Source organism: Bidens hawaiensis, unplaced genomic scaffold, assembly GCF_021521415.1.
Source record: "Bidens hawaiensis isolate Kalapana, Puna unplaced genomic scaffold, B.hawaiensis_p1.1 tig00025353_1, whole genome shotgun sequence".
In the NCBI taxonomy this organism is placed as follows: Eukaryota; Viridiplantae; Streptophyta; class Magnoliopsida; order Asterales; family Asteraceae; genus Bidens; species Bidens hawaiensis.
Window position 1 is genome coordinate 238350 of NW_027494039.1, and position 22845 is coordinate 261194.

Sequence of the window (22845 nt, forward strand, 5' to 3'; positions counted from 1 at the left end):
ACACGAGAAAGCTTGTTTAGATAATCAACATGTCTTTCTACCATTTGCCTTTGATACATTTGATTTTCTGGCTCCAGAGGCTGTGAAATTTTTTAGTAGGGTTCAGCGCGTCGTACACGGAACCTCTTCAGCTTCTAGGTCCCAAAGCTTCGTTTTTAGCAGGATTGGCTTTGCTATTCAAAAGGGGATTGTGGCGCAGCTTGTTGCCCGTTTACCTGTCACTTTATTATAATCGTTTTATAGTAAATTATATAAAACTTCGTTATAGGTAGTAAAAAATAATAATAATAATAATAATATTGTTTTTCTATTGTCGTGGTTGAATTTGGAAACGTGACAAGCATTCTCCAATGCCAGAAAGATCTTTGTCATTTCATTATTTGGGCTTGCCGGTAAAACAACATGAACTCATGAAAAACTGGAGGCCGGTCATTGAAACTATTGAATCAAAGCTTTCCATGTAGAAATCAAAGACACTATCCTTATGGGTCATGTACGCATATTGCATAAACCTTGTCGTGAAACACTTTTACTACGCACCTTGACATGGAAGAATAAACCTTGAAGGAGTTTATAAATAAAAAGTCAAGATTCAGAAATTGTGTGAGAAGTTGTCTTACATAAACGGGTAAACAAGTAACCCAACCTTGAAGGGGTCTGTCTATAAGTAAAGTAGGGAGCAAAAATTCAGAAATAAGTTGTCCCATGTAAATAAAAGCCAAGATTCATGATAAGCACGTACATGGTGCAAAATTCGGGTTTGTTTACGTGTGATCATACAAACCCAATCATGTTTGTCTCAAATTTTGGCATTAAAACGCCCGAGAAAGTAAACTACAGGACTAAATGTTAGTACATTATAACCACTAACCAGTTTTAAGTAGAGACTGCGAGAACCATTGCACAAACACATGATTAGGAATACCTTAAACATGTATGAAACGGTTTTAGCTACTTTTCAATAATCCATTCCAACAAATCATTCACAAAACACGAATTTTCGTTCCCTAACCAACCTGATTCTTTAGCAAGTGATTCAACTACAGAATTCCACAAAACATAATCAGGAACATTACCTTTATCCACCATTATTTCCATAATTATATAAACATCTTCTATCCTCCCTCTTGAACAAAATCCACCAATTAGCGTATCATACGTCACCAAATTCCAACCAATTCCAACCATTTTCATCTCATCGAACATATCAAGAGCCGAATCCAACAAACCCGACTCACAAAACCCATATATCAACGAATTATAAGTCTCTGCAGTCGGAAGACACCCTTTCATCTCCATCTCCTTCAAGAACCTAACCGCAGCCTTTGCTTTCCTTAACTTACACAAACCTTTTATCAAAGTGTTATAAACAATCACATCCATCTCACCGCCTTTCTTCTCCACCCGTTCCAAAACTTCCACCGCTTCCATCGCCCGATCTTTATCACATAAAAGTTTTATAACTTTAGTGACTGTAATCACATCAGGAACAAGCCCAAGATCGAAACTTTTTTCAAGCATCACAAGTGCTTGTATCAGATTCTCTATATTACAATACGCACTTATCATAATATTAAAGGTAACACCATTCGGATCCACCATCTCACTCATCAAGCTCCGAGCCCGCCCAATCCCAAGCTTTCCATTTTTACAAAGAGCATGAAGCAGCGTGTTGTACACAACAGCGTTCGGTGTCACGCCTTTGTTCTTCATGGTCTGCAGAAGCTTAAAACCATCCGATATGCGGTTCGTTGAACAAAGCCCTTTCATCAATATACCATAAGTGTACATATCACCTTTAACACCACACCCCATCATCTTCCTTCTATAAAACCCCCTAGCTATATCAATATCCTCTTTAACAAGAACGTCGAGTATCGAATTGTAAACTTTCACCGTGGGCGTGACTTCGAATTTTGCAACCAAGTCAGGAACTTTAACCACTTCTCGGATCATTCGGGCTCTGCCCAACCCGCGGACAATGGTGATGAATATATCATCGTTCGGTGGCAGCCCGACTGAGCTGGGCATTTCGTCGAGCACTTGGTGGGCGGTGTCGAAACGATGAAAAACACAGAGCTTGTAGATTAAGGCTCTGTAGGTGGATTGAGTGTGTGTGAAATGGGGTAGTTTGGATGCCCATCTGAAAGTATTGAGGGCTTCAGTGGGTGAGTTTTGGTCTAGTATAAGGTGTGAAATTTGGTTATGGGTTGGAACAGGGGTGTTGCTTGATATGATGCATCTTGATTGATGATGATGATGATGATGATGATGATGAAAAGGCTTGTGATTTGTTATTGATTTGATGAATGTGGATATATTCTTGGATGAATTGAGCATGAATGAAAGCAAGATACAAAGAAATAAACTGAAGAGAGAAAAAAAATTATGATTTTACAATTGTATCTTGTGAAATTTTTATATAAATTGGATGGGTAAAAAGTAAAAACTAAATTAGGTAAATAACAAAATCTTATATTTTTGTATTTGATTACTTTATATCCATGGTGTTCAGATCCAGCGGGTCAAGGCCACATTTGGTGCACCGACGGTGCTTGTTATACATGACAAGTTGCGTGAAGTGCATGCTATACGAGTATCAATCGGATCATTAACCATCGCGTTCATTATGGTTATGCCCGTATGAGCCCCATCGCACCTTGATCATAACATATAACTTTACTTGGTATGTATGCTGGTAACGACATGTGAGAGGGGGCATTATCATTCTATCGTTTACATATTTGTTACTTTCGTGTAATATTTCAATACTTCCTTTCTAAATTTAAATTTATATTTTTGGTTGATTATTTACAATTTAAGAAACATGAATTAATAATCGCCAAATGGGTTTGGTCGATTATTCATGATTGGGTTAGATATCCAAATCTTGTATATTTTCGATTCTATGAAAGAATCATTGATTTTCCAAGCAAGCATAAAAACAATAAGGAATCATGTCTAGCTATTCAATCTATATTGGCAGTCACGTGTTGGATGATTTGAAAATCAAGAAATGATTTTATTCTTAACCATGTTCCTCTTTCAGCGTCCAAGATGGTAAATGACATAAAACTAACATCATTTTTATGGGTAAAGAAAAGAAGTAAGCGCTCAAGTTTAGAATGAGAGAAATGGTGCAAGTTTAATTTTGTGAATTTCCCATTATAGTTTGTTATATGTTTCCGCCTTATAAAGTTTATTTTTCTTTTCTTGTATGATGCTAGCCTTCTTACGTCTCGTGGGTAGCTTATTTTCCCTCTTTAATATTATTGGCCTTTTAAAAAAAATAGTAATAATTATTAAAATTTTACAATAAATGAAAAAAAAATGAAAGGTATAATAATATTGTTTTGAGGGACATATTTAACTTAGGATATTAATATTATCTATCCCCCAACACATACATTTCAATGACATAGATTGCACCAAATGGAATGACAAATAAACGAGGATGATGATGATGATTCATTAATCTTAACATTAACATCCTCTTGCAGAGAAACAAGCTGCTCTGCCATCACTTTACACTTATCCAAACAACACCCTTCGTCCTTAATGGAACCTCACAACTTGTAGCATCAATTCACATCACCAAATTCATCAACAATGGCGATGCAAACTTCTCACACCGTAAGTATTATACATACATGTTTGTGTTTGAGTTCATAATTTCAAAGCCCACTTCTGTAATACAAGGATTCCTCTTGTTTATTGGCTTGCACACCAACTGTTCGACTAAATGCCTGTTTAAAGTTACGCATTTTTAATAAGTGGTTATAAGGAGACTGATTTCTTAGTTTATAATAGGTGAACGTGGTGCGGTTAGGTTAGGTGCGGTTTTGGGCTAAAACCAAAATTTTGGATTTTTGTAATCACTCGGGTTCGGTTTTTCGGGTTGCCCGAAAATAATGAATTTAGTTATAAATAATTTTGTTAATCATTAACTAATTGACTGTTATACATTTCGCAAAAAATATTTGAGTTACATATTTATTAAATTCTTATATATTACTAATCTAAAAAAATACGAAAAATGAAAATCTAGAAATTCTGTTCAGTTCGGTTCGTTTTTTTTCGTTTTCTATTACATGCAAAACCAAAACCAAAACCGAAACGTTAGTTCGGTTTTTACAAAAACATAAAACCAAACCGTCCGTTTTTGTTTCGGATCGTTTTTTTCGGTTTCTTGCACACCCCTAGTTTGTATGATATTTTTTTAATTATTGCAACTCAAGTTTCATATGCTGTGTTGATATTTACATGGTATTTATTTTTTTATTTATGATGTGCAATATGTTGGTAATTTCATACTCCAAGTCACAAGTTGGTAAACTTGATGAACCAATATTGACAAGTCAGTCGTAGTTGGTTATGTTTTCTAATTGAATTGTAATTATAATAGGTAATGCCTTGGTTAGCAAGTTAGTTTTCTAATTGAATTGTAATTAAAATTGGTAAGAGTTGGTATATATAAACCGAGTTATATTTCCAATATAATATATTGAGAGTTATTCAATAACCGTTTGTGTGTGTTTTACGCTTTGGTGAGTCATATCAATTCGTTGACAATAACTGTGCAGGTTCTATCATTGAGAAGTTGCTCATCGTTTAGAAAAACATCCTCTCTTAGCATCATTGATTTCCAAAGACGCTCTGCGATTGAGCTCTCGTCTCTCTTCGATTTTACATACTGTCATATTAATCCTAGGAGTGCGTTTTGCACTCAATCGAAACGTAGGTCTCGCGGACCTGTGATGGCTGCCAAGAAAGAAGCCAAAGGTACAAACTTGGTTACTGTGTAGACCTTTGACCACATTTGACTTGTAAGTCTATAACTGATTGATGTGTATTCCGTGTGCTAGGAACAAAGCAAGGAGATGGTAAGTACAAGCATACCGTTGACCTTCCCAAAACAACTTTTGGGATGAGGGCTAATTCGGCTGTTAGGGAACCCGAAATCCAGAAATTATGGGATGAAAATCAGGTTTTTAAGAAAGTTGCTGAAAGGAATAATGGGGTCAGTTTTGAAGCTTATTTGAGTTCTTCTTTTTTTGTTTCAAAGTTCTTATCCAAAATCTTATATAATATTGATTTTCTTTTGATAGGCGAGTTTTATTCTTCATGATGGCCCCCCATATGCTAATGGTGATTTACACATGGGACATGCATTAAACAAGATTTTGAAGGATATTATTAACCGGTATAAGGTATGGTGATTTATGTTTATAATAGTATTAAGTACAGTGAATACGGTGAATGTGTATCTGAACTTTTGTTACGTGTTTTGCTTTTATGACAGCTTCTTCAAAACTGTAAAGTTAATTACATTCCCGGGTGGGACTGTCATGGTCTGCCAATTGAGTTAAAAGGCAAGTGATAGTTTGTGATTGTGTATTAAGCTTAAAATTTTCTGGAAGCTTCTAGCTTTAATAATTGGTAATTTTCCGTAAAATTATCTTAGTATTGCAGTCACTGGACCAAGAAACACGAAAGGAGCTAACACCATTAAAATTGAGAGCAAAAGCTGCTAAATTTGCCAAAGCAACTGTGAAGGCACAAATGGCATCATTCAAGGTCAGTTTAAACAGCTACTATACTTGTTTTAAGGTTATCTTTAAGGATTGATAGAAAATTAAAGTTTCATTACTTTCTGTCAACAGAGATTTGGAGTATGGGCTGATTGGGATAACCCTTATCTAACTCTTGATCCAGAATATGAGGCTGCTCAGGTAATTAAGCTTAAACTAGTATCACCTCTAGGTTATTTTTATTTGCTCCGTTATCATTATATTTGTAATTTTCTCCTTTTGGCCTTTAGATTGAAGTGTTTGGGCAAATGGTTTTCAAAGGATTCATATATCGAGGGAGAAAGCCAGTTCACTGGAGTCCGTCATCCCGCACTGCTCTTGCAGAGGCTGAGTTAGAGGTAAGTTAATTTCACAGCCTCTTATTTGATCTAATATTAACTCTTCCTACAGAAATAATAAATAAGATCTATTTAATCAAAGTTTGTAACTTTTTCATACGGGTGTTAAAGCTTCTTAGTCTTCTGAAATATTCTCACTCTGTTTGACCTTTTAATGCAGTATCCTGAAGGTCATGTTTCAAAGAGCATGTATGCAATTTTCAAAATATTACAAACTCCAACTAAAGATGGATTACTAGATGAATTTCTTCCCAAATTGTCCCTTGCAATTTGGACCACCACTCCCTGGACTATTCCTGCAAATGCTGGTATGTGTTTGTGTGTGTAAGTTTCCAAGCCTATCTACATATAAATATATAATCACATGTTTATATTTTCTTTCTTTCTTTTTTATTTTGCAGCTGTTGCAGTGAATCCAAAGCTCCAATACGCGGTTGTTGAAGCACTGCCCTTTTCACCTGACACTGATTCATCTCTCGGAGACAAAGATAAGAGATTTGGTAATGTTTTAAAAGGTCAAGAGTCACCCTTTTTCATAGTTGCATTGGATCTTGTGCCAACACTTGAAGCCAAATGGAATGTGAAGCTTGCTGTTAAGAAAACAGTTTTTGGTTCAGATCTTGAAAACTACAGGTCCTTATTGTTTGAATTAACTGAATAACTTATATTAAATTACTTACTAACTTAGTTATACGTATAATATCTGTACAAATAGATATGCACACCCAATAAATGGCCAAGAATGTCCTGTTGTGATTGGTGGGGATTATATTACAACAGAGTCAGGAACCGGGCTTGTTCACACGGCCCCGGGTCACGGGCAGGATGATTATATAACTGGCTTAAAATATGGGTTGCCTATAGTATCCCCAGTAGATGATGAAGGGAAGTTTACAGAAGAAGCCGGGATATTTAGTGGGCTTGATGTATTGGGTGATGGTAATGCATCTGTAATTGATCACTTGGATGAACGTTTATCAATTGTTATGGTGGAACCTTACAGTAAGTCATAAACAATTTATTTGTTATACCATTGAAATTCTTTACTTGAAATTCTAATTTAAATGTTATTGTTTATTAAACTTTAGAGCACAAGTATCCATATGATTGGCGAACAAAAAAGCCTACAATTTTTAGGGCAACCGCACAATGGTTTGCTTCTGTTGAAGGATTCCGTGAGTCTGCTATGAATGCCATTAATCAAGTTACATGGACCCCATCTCAGGTATTATGCACATATGCTTTCTATTTTGGAAATTGAAGATTGCTGATATGTTCAATAAATCCTAATCAGTTATCATTATTATTACTGTTATCTGTTTTGTCATTCAGGCAGAAAACAGAATATCTACAATGACTTCCAGCCGTTCAGATTGGTGTATATCGCGCCAGAGGACATGGGGCGTCCCGATTCCAGTTTTCTATCATGCAGATACGAAAGAGCCCCTGCTAAATGAAGAAACAGTTGATCATATCAAATGTAAGGCAAAAAAAGAATTTAATACATATTTTAAAGTGAACTTATATTATTATGGTTACATTTGCCAGCAATCATATCTCAAAAGGGCAGTGATGCATGGTGGTACATGTCATTAGAAGAATTGCTTCCTGAGAGTTATCGTGATAAAGCATCAGATTATGTGAAAGGAACCGATACAATGGATGTTTGGTTTGATTCAGGTATATTAATTACTGATTAAACATGAGTAATTCTTGTACAATTTACAACTTTGGACATTAAAAATGAGAAATATTTGCAGGTTCCTCATGGGCTGCGGTTTTGGAGAATAGAAATGGGCTTAGTTTTCCTGCAGATTTGTATGTTGAAGGTTCAGATCAACATCGGGGTTGGTTCCAAAGTTCTTTATTGACTAGTGTTGCAACAAAAGGTACAAATTGTTAATTCAACAACATCTCATTTGTTATATTATTTTTATTAAATTTTGATAAATATCACAGGAAAAGCTCCGTATTCTGGAGTTATAACACACGGATTTGTGCTTGATGATAAGGGTTTAAAAATGAGTAAATCTTTGGGTAATGTCGTTGATCCACGTACCATAATTGAAGGAGGGAAGAATCAAGGGGTTAGTGGTTGTTTTGCAGTAATTAATATCATAATACTTATAATAATCTGTTTATATTGAATTGTTTTTTTTTACTTTCTTCTAGGAAGCACCTTCTTATGGAGCAGATGTACTTAGACTTTGGGTCTCAAGTGTAGATTATACAGGAGACGTTTTAATTGGTCCTCAAGTTCTTCGCCAAATGTCTGATATGTATAGAAAATTAAGAGGAACTTTACGGTTTCTTTTGGGAAATCTTCATGATTGGAAAGTATGTCTTATTTTTGAAAATATTTCTTTGATATGTATTTAAAGTAAATAAAATTTTATGAAGTGTATTATCTTTTGTAGGCTGAAAATACTATTGCGTATGATGAACTTCCCGAGATTGATCAGCATGCTCTGTTTCAGCTTGAAAGTGTTGTAAAAAATATCAAAGAAAGCTATGAAAGCTATCAGTTCTTCAAAATATTTCAGGTAAGAATTTGTTTTAATTTTTGGTTTTAAAGATTTCTTATTGATTAATTGTAAATTTGTAATTGGTTAAGTGTAAATTGTTTCATTTCAGATCATTCAACGGTTTGCTATTGTGGATCTCTCGAATTTCTATTTCGATGTTGCCAAAGACCGCCTTTATGTTGGGTAAAAACTTTCTTACGATTTAATAAAGTTTGACTTTGTACAGTCAACTTGAGTTGACTTTGAGATGCTGCCTTTTATCTCAGGGGAGCTTCAAGTTTCACAAGGAGAAGTTGTCAAACAGTCCTTGCAGCTCATCTACTTTCAATAGTGAAAGTAATCGCTCCAATACTGCCTCATCTAGCTGAAGACGTGTGGCAAAATCTCCCTTTTGAATATAATATTGGCAACGCTGACATGGCAAAATTCGTATTTGAGTCAAAATGGCCTGAAGTAAACAAAAGATGGCTTACTTTTCCTCAGGAAGAAATTGATTTTTGGGAGAAAATACTTGAGGTAACCTCAATAGTATATTTTAATATTTTTATTGGTTATTTTATTAATTCTGCGTATGAATTTTGGTAGTTGAGAACCGAGGTAAATAAAGCTTTGGAGAGTGCTCGCACTGGCAAACTTATTGGTTCCAGCCTGGAGGCAAAGGTGTACCTTCATAGTTCTGATGATAATCTTGCTGCGAGATTAAGGAACAAGTGTGAAGCTAAAGTTGATGCGGACTCACTGCATCGCATATTCATAACGTCTCAGGTATTTCTGGCATAAGAAATCATTATTAGAATGACAATATTCTGAGTTTTGATGAAAGTTGTTTAAAAAGTTGACTGGTGAAACTGCAGGTTAAGATTCTTTCTACATTGGATGATTTATCAGCTAAAAACATACCATACTCTGGAGAATATTTGATTCAAGGAGAAAATAAAATATGGATCGGAGTATCGCGTGCTGAAGGGACAAAATGCGAAAGATGCTGGAATTTTTCACCTCAAGTTGGTTCGTTTATTGATCATCCTACACTTTGCAAACGTTGCTATGATGTTATTGCTGGCCAACCAGTTCCCGCTCTTGCAGCTGTCAGTTGACAAAGATAAATTCACACACTCGAACCGGCATAATGGGCAGATTTGATAACAGGTCAAAAAGGGGTTCTTTGTACGGATTGGGTTGGGTTGATCCAAAACAGATGTGTTTAGTGTCTGCAGATTATAAATCATAAAATGCAATCTGTGATGCAGAGTGAATTACTTTGCAATAATTTTTCTTGTGTTATTCATCATAATGTATTCCTTTTTCACACAGTGATTTGTAGCAACAATATTACAGGTGACAGTTTCATCTCATTTACTTATTTACAGTTGACAGTTTCATCGTATTTACTTATGAATGGGTCGGCTCGGGTTGTGTTGCATTTATGCAATAAAAATAATTCCTGGAGTCATCTTTTGTTCTTATCAATCTGATTGATCAGGTCATTAAAGATACTACTGTTCACAACAAACACAACCCAAGTTTTTTTTTTTAAAAAAAAAAAAAAAACCCACTACTCTTCCTTCATGTACAACCCACTACTCTTCCTTCATGTACAACCCGACCAAACTCAATTTTTCACACTAAAAACATCTCTAGTGGTAAATTGTTGCCCTCTAAAGTCTAAAGGGCATTATATGTCCTTGTTTCAAACCGCAACCTCACCATCTACTTTTCCCCTTATTTAATCAAATATCATTTTATATATTTTATAATTAAGTATTTTTTATATTTCGTAAATATTAAATAACTTAAATAATAAAAGATGAAAAAAACGTTAATAAAAATAAACAATTCTGAGATAAAAACACACTTTACAACTTATATTAAAACATACAACATTTAAAGAAATCTAGAATAAATTAAGAAACATACAACTTTTTAAAAATCAATCGACCAATATATTTTTTATTTTATTTAATTATATTTAAATATGAGTGGGTCCTACTCTCAACCGTTTGCTTTTGTCCGTGTCCACATACCAATGGTGTTAGACAGTATCACTCTAATGAGACAAGTGGTTTGTTACTTTCGTTTTTACATACAAACGACACCATATGGACACCCATGAACATATGCTCTAAATGCAAAAGACATTTTTGCATCTCTCTTCCAACCCATCAACATTTACTCACTAAATGCATGCTAAAATGCATTGGTGATGACCCATCCACCATTTTTTTATTAGAGGTTATTGTTTATTTTATAAAATTTTTTGTATGTTTTTGCGTTTAATGTACACTTTTCGATTTTACAATCATACTATCAAATCGTGTTTGTCACATTTCGGACTACAATTGCATCATATGTTTCTTTCTTATTTGACGAGAGACAACCATCGAATACGTACAGGTCATTTTAAAAAATGATAACTTTGGTTTATGTAATAACTACTTTAATAAAAAATGATATAGCTCACAACGTCTTGTTTTAAAAAATTTGTAGCGGATCAAAATAGTTGAGTCGGAAAGACAAATTTAAAAAAAAATGGTCCAAACAGTTTAACCTATTGGTTTGGATTTTAACCTAACACAATTATTGAATCTAAATGGATAATTTTAAAACTATAATTTTGGTTCATGTCAATACAATATTAATATAAACCATCACAATATATAATAACCAATAAGAGAATGCCATTGGTCAATAAAAATTTAAAAAATGGCCAACTAATAGTTGGTTGACCGACCGAGGTTTGCGTTGGTTGTTTGGGTTAATTACGTTTCTATTTTTATTCCGAAAATGACTGTTGGGTATGGCAACCCAGATGATTTAGTTGATTTAACACAACCCATAAATTTATTCATGCTAATGACAACCTCAATCCAAACACGCTTTAAGTCATGTAACCTAAACATGGTCGAATAATACCATCAAGTTATAACATGATCAGACGTTATAAAACCTATAGGTTAAACGAATTGAGCACGCATATTACATATTTTAGAAGTTTTGTAATTGTAGCTTTGAACGGGACGACCGAAACTTTACTGGTGTGACACATCCTTGTAATTTTTTCTCAAAGTAACAATTAATGATCAAATGAACTTCATTGACATCAAAGTCTACTTCCACTAGAAGCTAGAAATAAATTATTAGTCCAACTTTTTTAGCAGAAAGAACAAACACTCTAAAAAAATAAAAAGATAAAAGAAAGGTCAGCCTAATTTACAGGCATTGCACAAGAGTAAAGAACAGTCTTGGGCCTGACATTTCAGGGTGCCTTGTATAATGTTACATCATGGATCGATCACCTTCACCATTTGTAAACATCTCAAATGCAATTCTTCACGAAGACTGAATTTGGACGGTAGAATCATTTTGTGGTTGTTCGATAAAATCTGAACCGTCTTCGTCCAAAGACGGAAGTTGTAGATCCTGAAATAGCAGCCAACAAAATCCAGATCGACAGAGTATCAAAAAAGAGAATGTAGAACATTGTTTTTAAGGTTATGCGTACCTGTGACTGTAACAACTGATTTGATTGTTGATCTTGGGACGCTGAGTATGCTTGTGATTGAGACATACGATAATATGGTTCTTTTAGATCGAATCTGCCGCCTGATGTTTGTAATATTCCTCCTTGTTCAGCAACTGGCCCCCACATTTTAGCTACAAAACACAAATCTCAAACAGTCACATATAGTTACATGATTGAGTGTAGTTTATTAACTGATAATAATAATAATAATAACAACAATAATCTTTTAACTGACCTGACATGGTTAGGTTGATTGTGTAACTCTGAGCACTGTGAGCAATCATGTGAAGACGACCTGTAATTTCTTGACCAGGCATGACGTATACGGGTTGAGCCAGGACACAGCGTAGTTGGTACCAATGAGTTGTGGGTGCACCAGGAGCCGTGGTTAGCCACCTTTGGACAGTGCTGTAAGTCGACAAATTTAATATACAACTTAACTAGTGCACATACTACAGATCAAAGTTTCAGGCTTTCAGCCTATGTATAATGTGATATATCCAATGGAAGGTCACCCCAAATTGCAATTAATGCATACAACCTTTTGTATTGTTTTATTCAGATAGAATAAAATTGTGATATTATAGCTTTTAAATCATATTTAAGAGCCAACACAACCCAACCCGACCCATATAAATACGCAATTAACAGCATAAGATCATCACCTGCCATTAAATAGAACATCAAACCAACATGCCAGACCATGTATTCTTGTGCCGACAGACGCTGTGAATTTCAATGGTACATCAATTTCATACAAGTCCTCTTCCTGAAAATGAAATTATAAAGCAAGTGTAACGTGTATATTTAATGACAAACATGAATCGGCCAAAAATTGTTTTTGTAGGTTAACATTAAGGTCTACTCATGTTTATAAACACAGGCATTTTTAGATCTTTTAACCCTAAACAATGAACAACAGAGTTCCTTTTTTAGAAAAATGTACACAAATTCTTGAAGATGATTAAGATGTAAAATTGTAAGATTAATCGGTCATTATCAGTTGAAAATTGCAATACCTTGATAGTAGTAAAATTGATGACATGAGAAACTGCAGGAGCCACCAATAACCTTGGGTCAAAAGCATCAACCACAGGCTGCAAAACAATTTCAACCAAAAAACTTATATTAGATAAGAGAAAACAGAAATATCAAGAATGACAATCAAATATTGAAAAGTAATAAAGTAGCTGAGAACCATAGTTTAAAAAAAGATATAATTATAACAAATGGCACATAGTTAACAAGATTGTGATAATTGAACACAAGAAGCTTCTAGAAAACCTTACGAGAATCAATAGCATACAAGTTGGCCTATTTTATGTAAACAAGCAAGACAAACCTGTGAAAAATATCCTTGAAATGCAGTTCCATGTAATGATGTCAAATCAACCCCATAATAGTTCTGTTGCTGCCAAAATAGGGCCTGCATAACAAGCAAGTATAATTGAATCAAGTATACCTCTTATAGTGATATCATATATGCAGACCACTATGTGTGAATAACAATCAAGATACTATTGATCTATAATTATAAAAAGGACACATTAAACAAATAATATCAAAAACAATATAAAATACACATACCTTGTTTGCAACTTCAACATAAAGATACTCGTCGCTGAATGGTGCCATGTGGATTCTACAATATAAAGAAAAGAACGCGGAGAACCCGTATTAAATGGCATAACATCGTGTGTACATTGTTTCTCGTCTATAATACATGTGAGTTATGGGAATTTAGGAAAAAAATATCAACTACAACATTAGAATTGAACTTAACATGAATAAAAATCACCTTCCAACAGTTGGGAACATTTTCCCATTAGGAACAAGAAACCGATCTCTTGCAATAACATACGACTCAAGCATTCTTTCATTCACTAACAGAGTGCCTGTAAGTAAGAGGCAATAATGGCATAACATGTAAAAAAGAGTTTTTTTCAAATCATCAATAACAACATAATAGAAATATGGTAATAATGATTAATAAACTAACCCATAGGCTCTGATATTAATATATCGGCTTTCTCAGGCAACTCTACTTCTTCAACTTTGCCCTTGATAACCTGCATTTCAATGGCAGCATGTCCGCTAAGCATAACACATCCAAGATTTAAAGTGGTATAATATGTATTAAAAACAACCGTAATTCTTTGTGCCAGACTAGGGTTCCCAGCAATAAGCTTTTGAGCATAACCAGCCATTTCAGATGCTTCCACAGCATAAACATGCTTTGCACCAGCCTAACAAGTGCCAAGAACATGTGATTAATCGGTGTACGTGACAACACGTCGTAAAATGAGATGTATGTGAAGCACAGGAGTGTTTGGATGTGCGTTTTCAAGTGAGTGTGATACTGAAGTTGCAATAGTAAGTTTTTAATTGTTACAGACTTGCAGTTGTATGCAACCGGTCATCCAAAAGTGACTTTTTAACTCTAAATAAGCAAACAAATAATCTTTTTTATCAAACCAATAAAAAAAACTATTGCGACTTCAAGTTACAATAATCAGCTAATCAGTTTCAAAACGTGAATCCAAACACCCAACGTAAGTAGCAATTAGTACACACCTGTGCAGCAAACAGTGATAATATGCCACTTCCAGCACCAACATCAACCACTACCCTCCCAGCAAAATCTGCTTGATTCTCCATAACCGCGGCATAGTAGGAGCCTAAACAACAAACATTTATCTTGCAATTCAACTCCATAAAATCCCAAAACAAGCATTCAAACCATGCTTATTGAAATGAGCTAATACATCCTGGCATCACATTGTAATACATGCTAACACTAGCCTGGAAAAGCACAAGATGGTATAATGACCTGTTCTCACATAATCCTGCATCATATTTTGTTGATGAAGCAGTTGCCCGTAGTAATGGAAGTACATTTTAGCAGAAGATGATTCTATTTTATCATCAAACTTGCTTTTAGAAGAAATTGTTCCATTTGGTAAGGTTGATCCTGTGAAAAAAAAAACAATAAATAAACATGCCCATTTGCACTAGCATTTGCTGCTACAAAAATATAACCCCACTGTGATTAATATTTTCACTCTTTTGTTTCATCTCACTAGGTGTAATCATGTAATAAAATAAATTGCAAAAGTTAAACAAAATTATAACATCAATACATGATATATAATGGTTGCATAAGGCAACAAACCTTGAACATTCACTTTACTTTTCCATAGCTCAAATGCATTATGAAAGGAGCTACTTTCTTCCTCATCTTTAAATTGAATAGTAATCCCCTTTGAATAAGTTTTCTGATTCAAGCATAAAAATACTATTAATCACGGATGCATACATACTGCACATCATAATAACACAAACTAAAACTTTAAAATGTTAAACCAGTCAATTGGGTAAAATATGAATTGCAAGCGATAAAAGTTAATTCACATCGGCCTACCTCTTTGATGGTCTCAGAACCTTCCGATACACAAAGTGATTGAGATTCACCTAACTTGAAAAGCTGAAAGCCCCAAAATAGTAAGATACAAACACATGAATACAAACCAAATATTTTCTGTATGATGTCATACCATCATTTGAATTATCTCATCTCTATAACTCTATTCAAGTTTCAGCATACACCAACTCACAGATACGGGACCCACAATATGACAATGACATCAACCAAGTGCTAGTCAGATTTACAACTCAAACAGCATTATATACTTTCAAAGGTGGACTCTGACATATACAGCACTAGTCACTAGATCACTAATCCTTCATCCAATAACCATAAAACTTTACCAACTAATTCATAACAATATCAATATTCCAAGCATTCAGGAGTTAACAAACCAATCAAAACATAATCCAATTAATGCAAATCAAGCCCTAATTCGATGAAAACAACACGCATGCCTAACATACTTCAACCATGGTTCTAAACATCCCGACTAGTCAGCACCTTTAGCAGCTGATTAATTGTTATTTGGTCAAGATCAGTCAAAATTCTATAAGTTGTTATATCATAAATATGTACATTTAAATAATAAAAACAAATAAATTCCAATCCAATTAATCACTAGTCCGTACCGCACCACGGGACTAGCACCTAGAGGTTTCTACAACACGGCGAATTGAATAACAGAAAGAACAATAATAATAATAATAATAATAATAATAATAGAATACCTGAGTGGTAGTGAGGTGGAAGTTAAGCGAGTGTTGTCCGTCGGGTTCGAGGAAGAACTGGAGCTCCGGGAAACCAGAAGCGGAGCGGAAACTGGCGGACAGAGGACCGGAAAGATGTGTGGGAGGTGTGGAAGCGAGGAGATTGATGGAGGCTACGGTGAAAGTGTCAGTATTAGTATCATCCATGATTGATTGATTGATTGCGTGTGTATGTGAGTGTACGGAGAACAGAATGAATGTGAGAATAATAAGTGAAACAGAAGCTAGGGTTTATGTGTTGTGTTGTGTTGTGTTGTGTTGTGTTTAGAGAGTGAAAAAGAAAAAGAAAAGGTGGAGTTTGAAGGAGAGTGGAGATTTATTTAAGAGGGCCGCACTAATAACAAGCCTATGTTTGTTTTTGCCTCTTTTCTCTGAATAGAAAAAAACGTCTGATTCGGTCAGATGTAATCAGACGTGGGGCTGTTTGTTTTTTTTCTGGCATTAAGAGGTTCAGCGTCTTAATAGCATCTGAACCAGTAAGAGCTTTTAGTGGGTCTGAAAACCTCTTAACCCAAAAAAAACATATATTTGTCTCCGGCCTCCATTAACTTCTAACTCGGAGACTAGGCTCCATCTCCGACGACTATAGGTTCGTCTCTAGCCTCCACCTCTTAATGATTCAGATTTCAGACATTTGAACCACCTCTTAACATGATATGGTATTCAGATTCAGACTTAAATCTCTAAAAAATAACAAACGGGGCGTAACTTTACTTTGTTTTACTTTACTTACTTCACTCCCAAAGTAACAAACAACTAGAAACATATTATATACTTACCACATCTACTAGTAACTCACTAACTTGTTACCACTTTTTCTCTTTGGTTTTTACTTTTTCCTTTTTCCTTTTTCTTTTATGTATTTTGAGACAAGTATATGCTATAATAGACGGGTAAGTGATGAAACAGTAACATTTAGTAACTACGTAAAATGGGGGGAAAAATAATAAACATATCATATAATATATTGTTATGAGACTGGTAATTTAAAATTTTATTATTTAATTATTAGAATGTTTTTGCATCTCATAGCTTCGTTAGATCACTTAGTCTTGCTCATCTTCGGCGCAAGAGCGCTCGATTAATGAGTTATTATTCACTCTCGGTTGTCGCTTCTAGGCAAACCTCAGGGCCGACTCCGAGAAGACGAAATTTTGTTGGGCCGAAGACGAAATTTTTTTTGGGCCCTAAGTAAAAGGAATATTTTGTTGGGTTTAAACAATTTAATTTTAAATGGGTTTACTTAGTTAGGATTTGAGTTGTGTAAAAAACTTTTGTATAAAAATAAACTTAAAAATGTCTCAAATAAGAATATAACCCACAACCTCTTGGTTCTTTGTCATACCTCTTTGTCACTAGACCAAGCTATTGTTTATGTAATTGTGTTGAAACATTGATTATACATATTTTGTTTCATAAAAATACATATAATTTTTTTTTATAAAAACAACTTTCGGGCCTAGTGGGGTGTCGGACTTATGGCCGTCGACTAACCTGCCTCACCCTTGGGCCGGGCCGGGCAAACCTCACGGTTGTATGTACATCCTTGCCTTCTTTATCACTAGGAGTTCATTTAATGGTCTTAGACTCTTAGCTGGTGATTCAGGTTGTTTTCATCTCAACAAGGAAACTTATCACCAATCGTCACACTTGTTAACATTGACCATTTTTATTTTGAGGTCATATCTTGTATTCAAAGTTTGTTTCAATTTGGTACCGCTCTAGCGGCCCACACCGAATTAATGCTTTGCCTCTAGATGTTCGGTCAACTTTTGTGCCTCGGCGCGTTTCGAGGATAACCAACTAGCTCTGAGTTAGAGTGGCATTTCACACTTAATCACAACTCGTTCGTTGATTCTTCAAAATCGTTTGGTTTATATCTCCTCTTAATTTCGCCCAAGCTTCATGCTAATCTGCATCACCTAGGATCGGGTCCATAAGCAATGGCAATTTATTTAGGAAGACTCACATTTGTTAAGGCTCTGTTGAGTTCCTTTAACCAAACTATTGTGTATGAATTGGCCACTCACTCCTTAATCCTTAATAAGCACGTGGTCAAAACCCTGGCCCCCTCCCACTACTTAGGAGCTTACGATTTCATGTTCTATTTCACTACAATTTTTATTTAAGTTCTATCATTAGTTCACGAGTTATCGACACGCCCGCACCCGATCAAATCAAGCACCAAATCACTCTAAAACCACAAGTCATGCATGTAAAAATGTGTAATGCCCAAATTATTTAGTAGTTGCTTAATCCAAAATTTCCATACTTATTGCAACTAGTAGTTTCGTTAATGTGTTTACAATATAAACTCACCCCAAATCATTTGAACCATTACAAAAGCACATAGAACATGGAGTGTTCCCTCTCATGGAAACAAAATCAAAATTGATTGAAAGCATATGGTTGTCTTTATCAATGTTCAAAACTCCCCAAATTTCAGTCCCCAATCTTTATTCCAAAACTATGAATCTTGATTTTTGAAACAAAAATAACTACTAAAGATCTAAGATAACAATACAAGCCTTGCACGTTGGATTTTTAGCGTCATCAATTTTAGTCGATCAATCAAACTCACCACCTCAAGAACTAGACACTTATTAATACATGTAAATACATCATGAAGTTTCTTTTGTAAAAGCCATCCATTTATAAGATCACGGGATGTGGTTCCACCTTCCACAAGTGTGGAAACTATCACGTAGACGTCACATCATTCTCAATTTCGCACACAGTATTTACACGTAACCATATATGGAGGGCGTGGTTTCACTTTCCACACATGTAGAAACACTCCACGTATTTTTAGTTATAAATTATTTACGCAAATGGTCATGATGCTTTATCAGATGTTACAGGTTTGAGGCATGGTGTTGAGAAGTAACAAGTTTGAGATATGTGATTTCAGTTTTGTAACGCTTATGGATATCAACACTAACTTCTACATATTTTTAATAGAAATATATCATATGTAGCATGCACATGAATGTATTTTGGTCATTTTTATACAAGCTAAATTAAAAGACACATTATACTATATATATAGAAAAAATCATAGCTCCTTGAATCAATCTTCATCTACTTCAAAATTAAAATAGTAACACATAAAAAAAACAATTATTGATCATCCGGTATGGACCCCAATTTCACACCCAAATCCTACATTACATATTGATGTGAATGGGGAAAGCTTACATATTTGGTCAACTTTATGAAATTTTTTTAAAAAAATCCTTGTATTACACTAAGACAATAATCTAGTTATTGTAATGCAATTTAGACTTTAGAGGGAATCATTTTCTAAATTTACAAAATATCATATTTCATTATAGAGCATTATAACATTACCTACTAGAAACTTATGGTTTAAATTTTAAAACATAGGAAATAATCAACTACTTATTAAAATCCAAAAGACCGACAGATGACTTAAAAGCATTGGACCCAAGCCTACATGACCTGTTACCTAATTAGCCCATAATGAATACTCCAAAAATCTTCTTTTAGATCACACCTTAACTAGTAAAAGTAAACTTGTAAAGAGAAAAACCACAATTAACCTAAGCAAATAAATAAAAATTAAACGACTTTAGTGCAACTGGTTGTTGGGGGACTCTGAAAGGCTTACCACCTTCATAAATCTCACATTGCCCGAGTTCAAATCCTAGCACAGACGTACAATGGTATTCTCCCCTATTAGTGCCATACACTTATTGGAATAAAAAAGAGACCCCTCATTAGACGAGCCTTTATGGGCGCCCTTGGGGCACCGAGGGTGTGAAACACCGCCGGGAGGGGGCGCTGAGGGTGGGGGCTTCACAACGATGGGCGCCAATGAACTCCATCTCACACGCGCGTGCGCGCACACACACAGATATATATATGTGTGTGTGTGTGTACGTGTACGTATGTGTAATAGGGGCGTCAATGGGCTTTAAACCACAGCGAGACATCATTGGTTGGGGCTTCGATGCATCCTGGTGCTTACGTGGCACTGTGAAGGGCTTCGATGCAACCCACCATAGAGGATAGTCTTAGGTTACCATAAAATTCTTGCCGCATGCGTTGTGGTGCATCCCCCTTGCCTCACAGTTAAGCCAACTAACATTTGCAAGCTGAGCCAAGGATCATTGACGTTAACGTAAGCACCTAACCGCCATTAACCACCATGTGCCGTTATTCTAAGATCCTTGGATCCTAAACCTACGCATTGACTCAAACCCAACAAGAATAATTTTCATGAATCAAGATCTCATTAAAGTTTAGCCAGGTCAAACATCATTACAAATGATGAAATGAATCAAGATCTCATCTGAGTTGACTCACACCATGTTCTCTGATTTAACAAACATGTTGTATGATGCAAGCCTCATAACAATTCATAAAATGTATAAAACTATATTCTCTTATTTAACCCTTTCAACCAAAATCACACAAAAAAACACACTAGAAACAAGACATGTTTTCTTGATAATGTTTAGTAACAAAAGTTGGCTCAAACTATAGTTTGTTTTCCATATAAATTAAACTTTCTAGTAACAAGAAAAAAAAAACCAATACAGTCAACTGTTATGACATTCGAACGATACAAACGCCAACTCCAAAGTATCATAATGTAGACCACGATACCAACTCGTGGTCGAAAAACAACAAACTAGATCAAATATCAATCATCAAACTCTATTTCGTATTCCATTTCCCCTTCATGTTCAAGACGACGGTACCTTAACAACTTTATACGCAGGATGCAGCAAACCGAGCTCATCCTTCACTTCAAGCGGATTACTACTATCATTTCTCGTTTGTTTCACCCTCCTACTAGCAAGTGACTTATGAGTAAACCCATACATCTGCAAAATCTGATTATCCCCAAAGTTAAACGCGCGGTCCATTTGTTTCAAACATCTTTCAACCGGGTAATCACCAAACTTCCCACACGGTTTACACCCGACAAAATGAGTCACAAGTGGCCATCTGTGATCACCAAGACCCGGGTGGTAACTCGCGATCATTTCCTCGTACCGATCAACCAAAATCCCCCAATACCCGTGAAGATAATAATGATTCTCCAAATAAACCTTATCCGCCCATTTCTCCTTCTCCGAAGCCAATATCCAAACCATCGCCGACTGATCATCCGCTTCGAAAACCGGTCTATCCTTAAGCTCCCGTGTCAAAAGCCTCCCCGCTTCCTCCCTAATCTTCCCTTTCGGCCCCATCGGCGCCCACACGTCAATCAAATCCAACGACCACTGACAATTCCTCAACAAGAAACTCCCCGTGTTCAACCCGATCCAATTTTTCTGATCATACACCATCTCATTCCACCCGTGCATCACCAAGTTCCGATCTTTATACCTCTCCCACGGTATCTCAAACGCCATATCCGTAAACATGGCGTCACTATCCATCCACCACAAAAACTCGACCTCCGGATGACTCAACAACAACTTCCTAATCAACGGAAGCTTCGCCCAAAACCCCGCCATTTCGGCATCGAGCAACGCCATGTTATAAAAGATCTCAATCCCATGAATCCTACAATAATCAATCTTGTTCTTAATACTTTTCAACAGATAATGATCACCAACCGGGTTCTCGCACGGTTTCGGTGAAGACCCGGTTACCAACAACACCCTAGGCTTAAACCCATTAACATAATTACCAAAACCCGGGTTTTGCTTCAACCATTCACTCCTCTGTTCATCCCAATCGGAGATCTTGGGCCCAATACTGTACGGCCCATCTGGGTTCTTCTTAACATCATCTTCTTCATCTACAAACAGCTTATTAATATCAAATTCAGCGTAATTGTTAGTCGTTTGGTCGGTTGTGGTTTGTAATTGTTCGAGAACACGGCGTGGTTCGGCTCGCTTGGCGCGAAAGTGGGAAAAGGTGTGGCGGATGTCGTTGAAGTCTTGCTCCGGCGTGCCGAACTTGCCGGCGCCGAGATTGGCGCGAAGGATGACGAGGGTTAGGGCGAGACAGAGGAGGGTGACTTTGCTTTTGTGGAGGAGGCGGTGGAGGTGACGTGTCCGGCGAGGTCCGATGATGCGATCGAGCATGTTAATTGTGGATTCCGGTGACCGGAAAAGTAGTAGTGTAATTATTTGATGATTGATTGGGGGTTTAGGGTTTGAATTTTAATTTATTGGATTGAATTGATGTTGTGAAATTGGTAGATTAGAAATGTCGGTGGTGGCATAAGTAGTCCTTGACCTTATGAATAAGTAACAATGTTATGTTTATTTTATTTATTTTTTATGTTAAGTGATTTACTTTTGGAAAATACAAATTTGTCTAGCTGTTGGTACGCGTTGTGATGATTTAAAACTATTATGCACTTTTCCGCCGCATTAATTGACACATGTTCAAAAGAAAAAGAAATTACAAACTGAGAACGAAGATACATTCATTTATACGAGTCGTACATGCTGCGGTTTATTTAGATGGTATTCTACTTAGTATGAACAATGAAGAGGAAAAGCACAGTTTGAAGTCCTTTTCTTCATTTGACTTTCAAAAAGAAAGTTCTTTATTTCCTCAACTATTTACCGAGTATTAGAGCATTCTCAACCCGTTTCTCATTCCTATCTCTATAATTACACTAAAAAACACTACATTTCTCTCTCATGTTCAATTAAATAATATTTTTATACCTTTATCATTAC

At 35.6% G+C, this 22845-nt stretch overlaps 2 protein-coding genes and 2 pseudogenes across 2 annotated transcripts; 1 reads left to right on the top strand and 3 right to left on the bottom strand.

Moving 5' to 3' along the window:
- Nucleotides 1-719: 719 nt before the first annotated feature.
- LOC143571331 (pentatricopeptide repeat-containing protein At2g17525, mitochondrial pseudogene) lies at nt 720-2189 on the bottom strand (annotated as a pseudogene).
- Nucleotides 2190-3382: 1193 nt separating this feature from the next.
- Nucleotides 3383-9761, top strand: LOC143571340 (isoleucine--tRNA ligase, chloroplastic/mitochondrial-like). The gene is made up of 22 exons (XM_077056790.1): nt 3383-3633; nt 4584-4782; nt 4866-5020; nt 5109-5210; nt 5303-5372; nt 5465-5577; nt 5664-5732; nt 5822-5929; nt 6090-6237; nt 6331-6562; nt 6645-6931; nt 7018-7154; nt 7262-7409; nt 7478-7609; nt 7690-7818; nt 7889-8016; nt 8102-8266; nt 8347-8472; nt 8564-8637; nt 8721-8970; nt 9040-9219; nt 9309-9761. The coding sequence occupies exons 1-22, from the start codon at nt 3610-3612 to the stop codon at nt 9549-9551; spliced, it is 3219 nt and encodes a 1072-aa protein (XP_076912905.1). The 5' UTR covers nt 3383-3609; the 3' UTR covers nt 9552-9761.
- A 1804-nt stretch (nt 9762-11565) lies between these two features.
- On the bottom strand, nt 11566-16320 carry LOC143571341 (putative histone-arginine methyltransferase 1.3). The gene is made up of 15 exons (XM_077056791.1): nt 16133-16320; nt 15399-15461; nt 15150-15252; nt 14808-14948; nt 14552-14655; nt 14125-14223; nt 13977-14046; nt 13776-13872; nt 13565-13619; nt 13320-13403; nt 12997-13074; nt 12643-12746; nt 12213-12385; nt 11957-12108; nt 11566-11874 (listed from the first exon to the last, which is right to left on the bottom strand). The coding sequence occupies exons 1-15, from the start codon at nt 16316-16318 to the stop codon at nt 11785-11787; spliced, it is 1599 nt and encodes a 532-aa protein (XP_076912906.1). The 5' UTR covers nt 16319-16320; the 3' UTR covers nt 11566-11784.
- A 4503-nt stretch (nt 16321-20823) lies between these two features.
- Nucleotides 20824-22270, bottom strand: LOC143571342 (xyloglucan 6-xylosyltransferase 2 pseudogene; annotated as a pseudogene).
- Between the last annotated feature and the right edge of the window lie 575 nt (nt 22271-22845).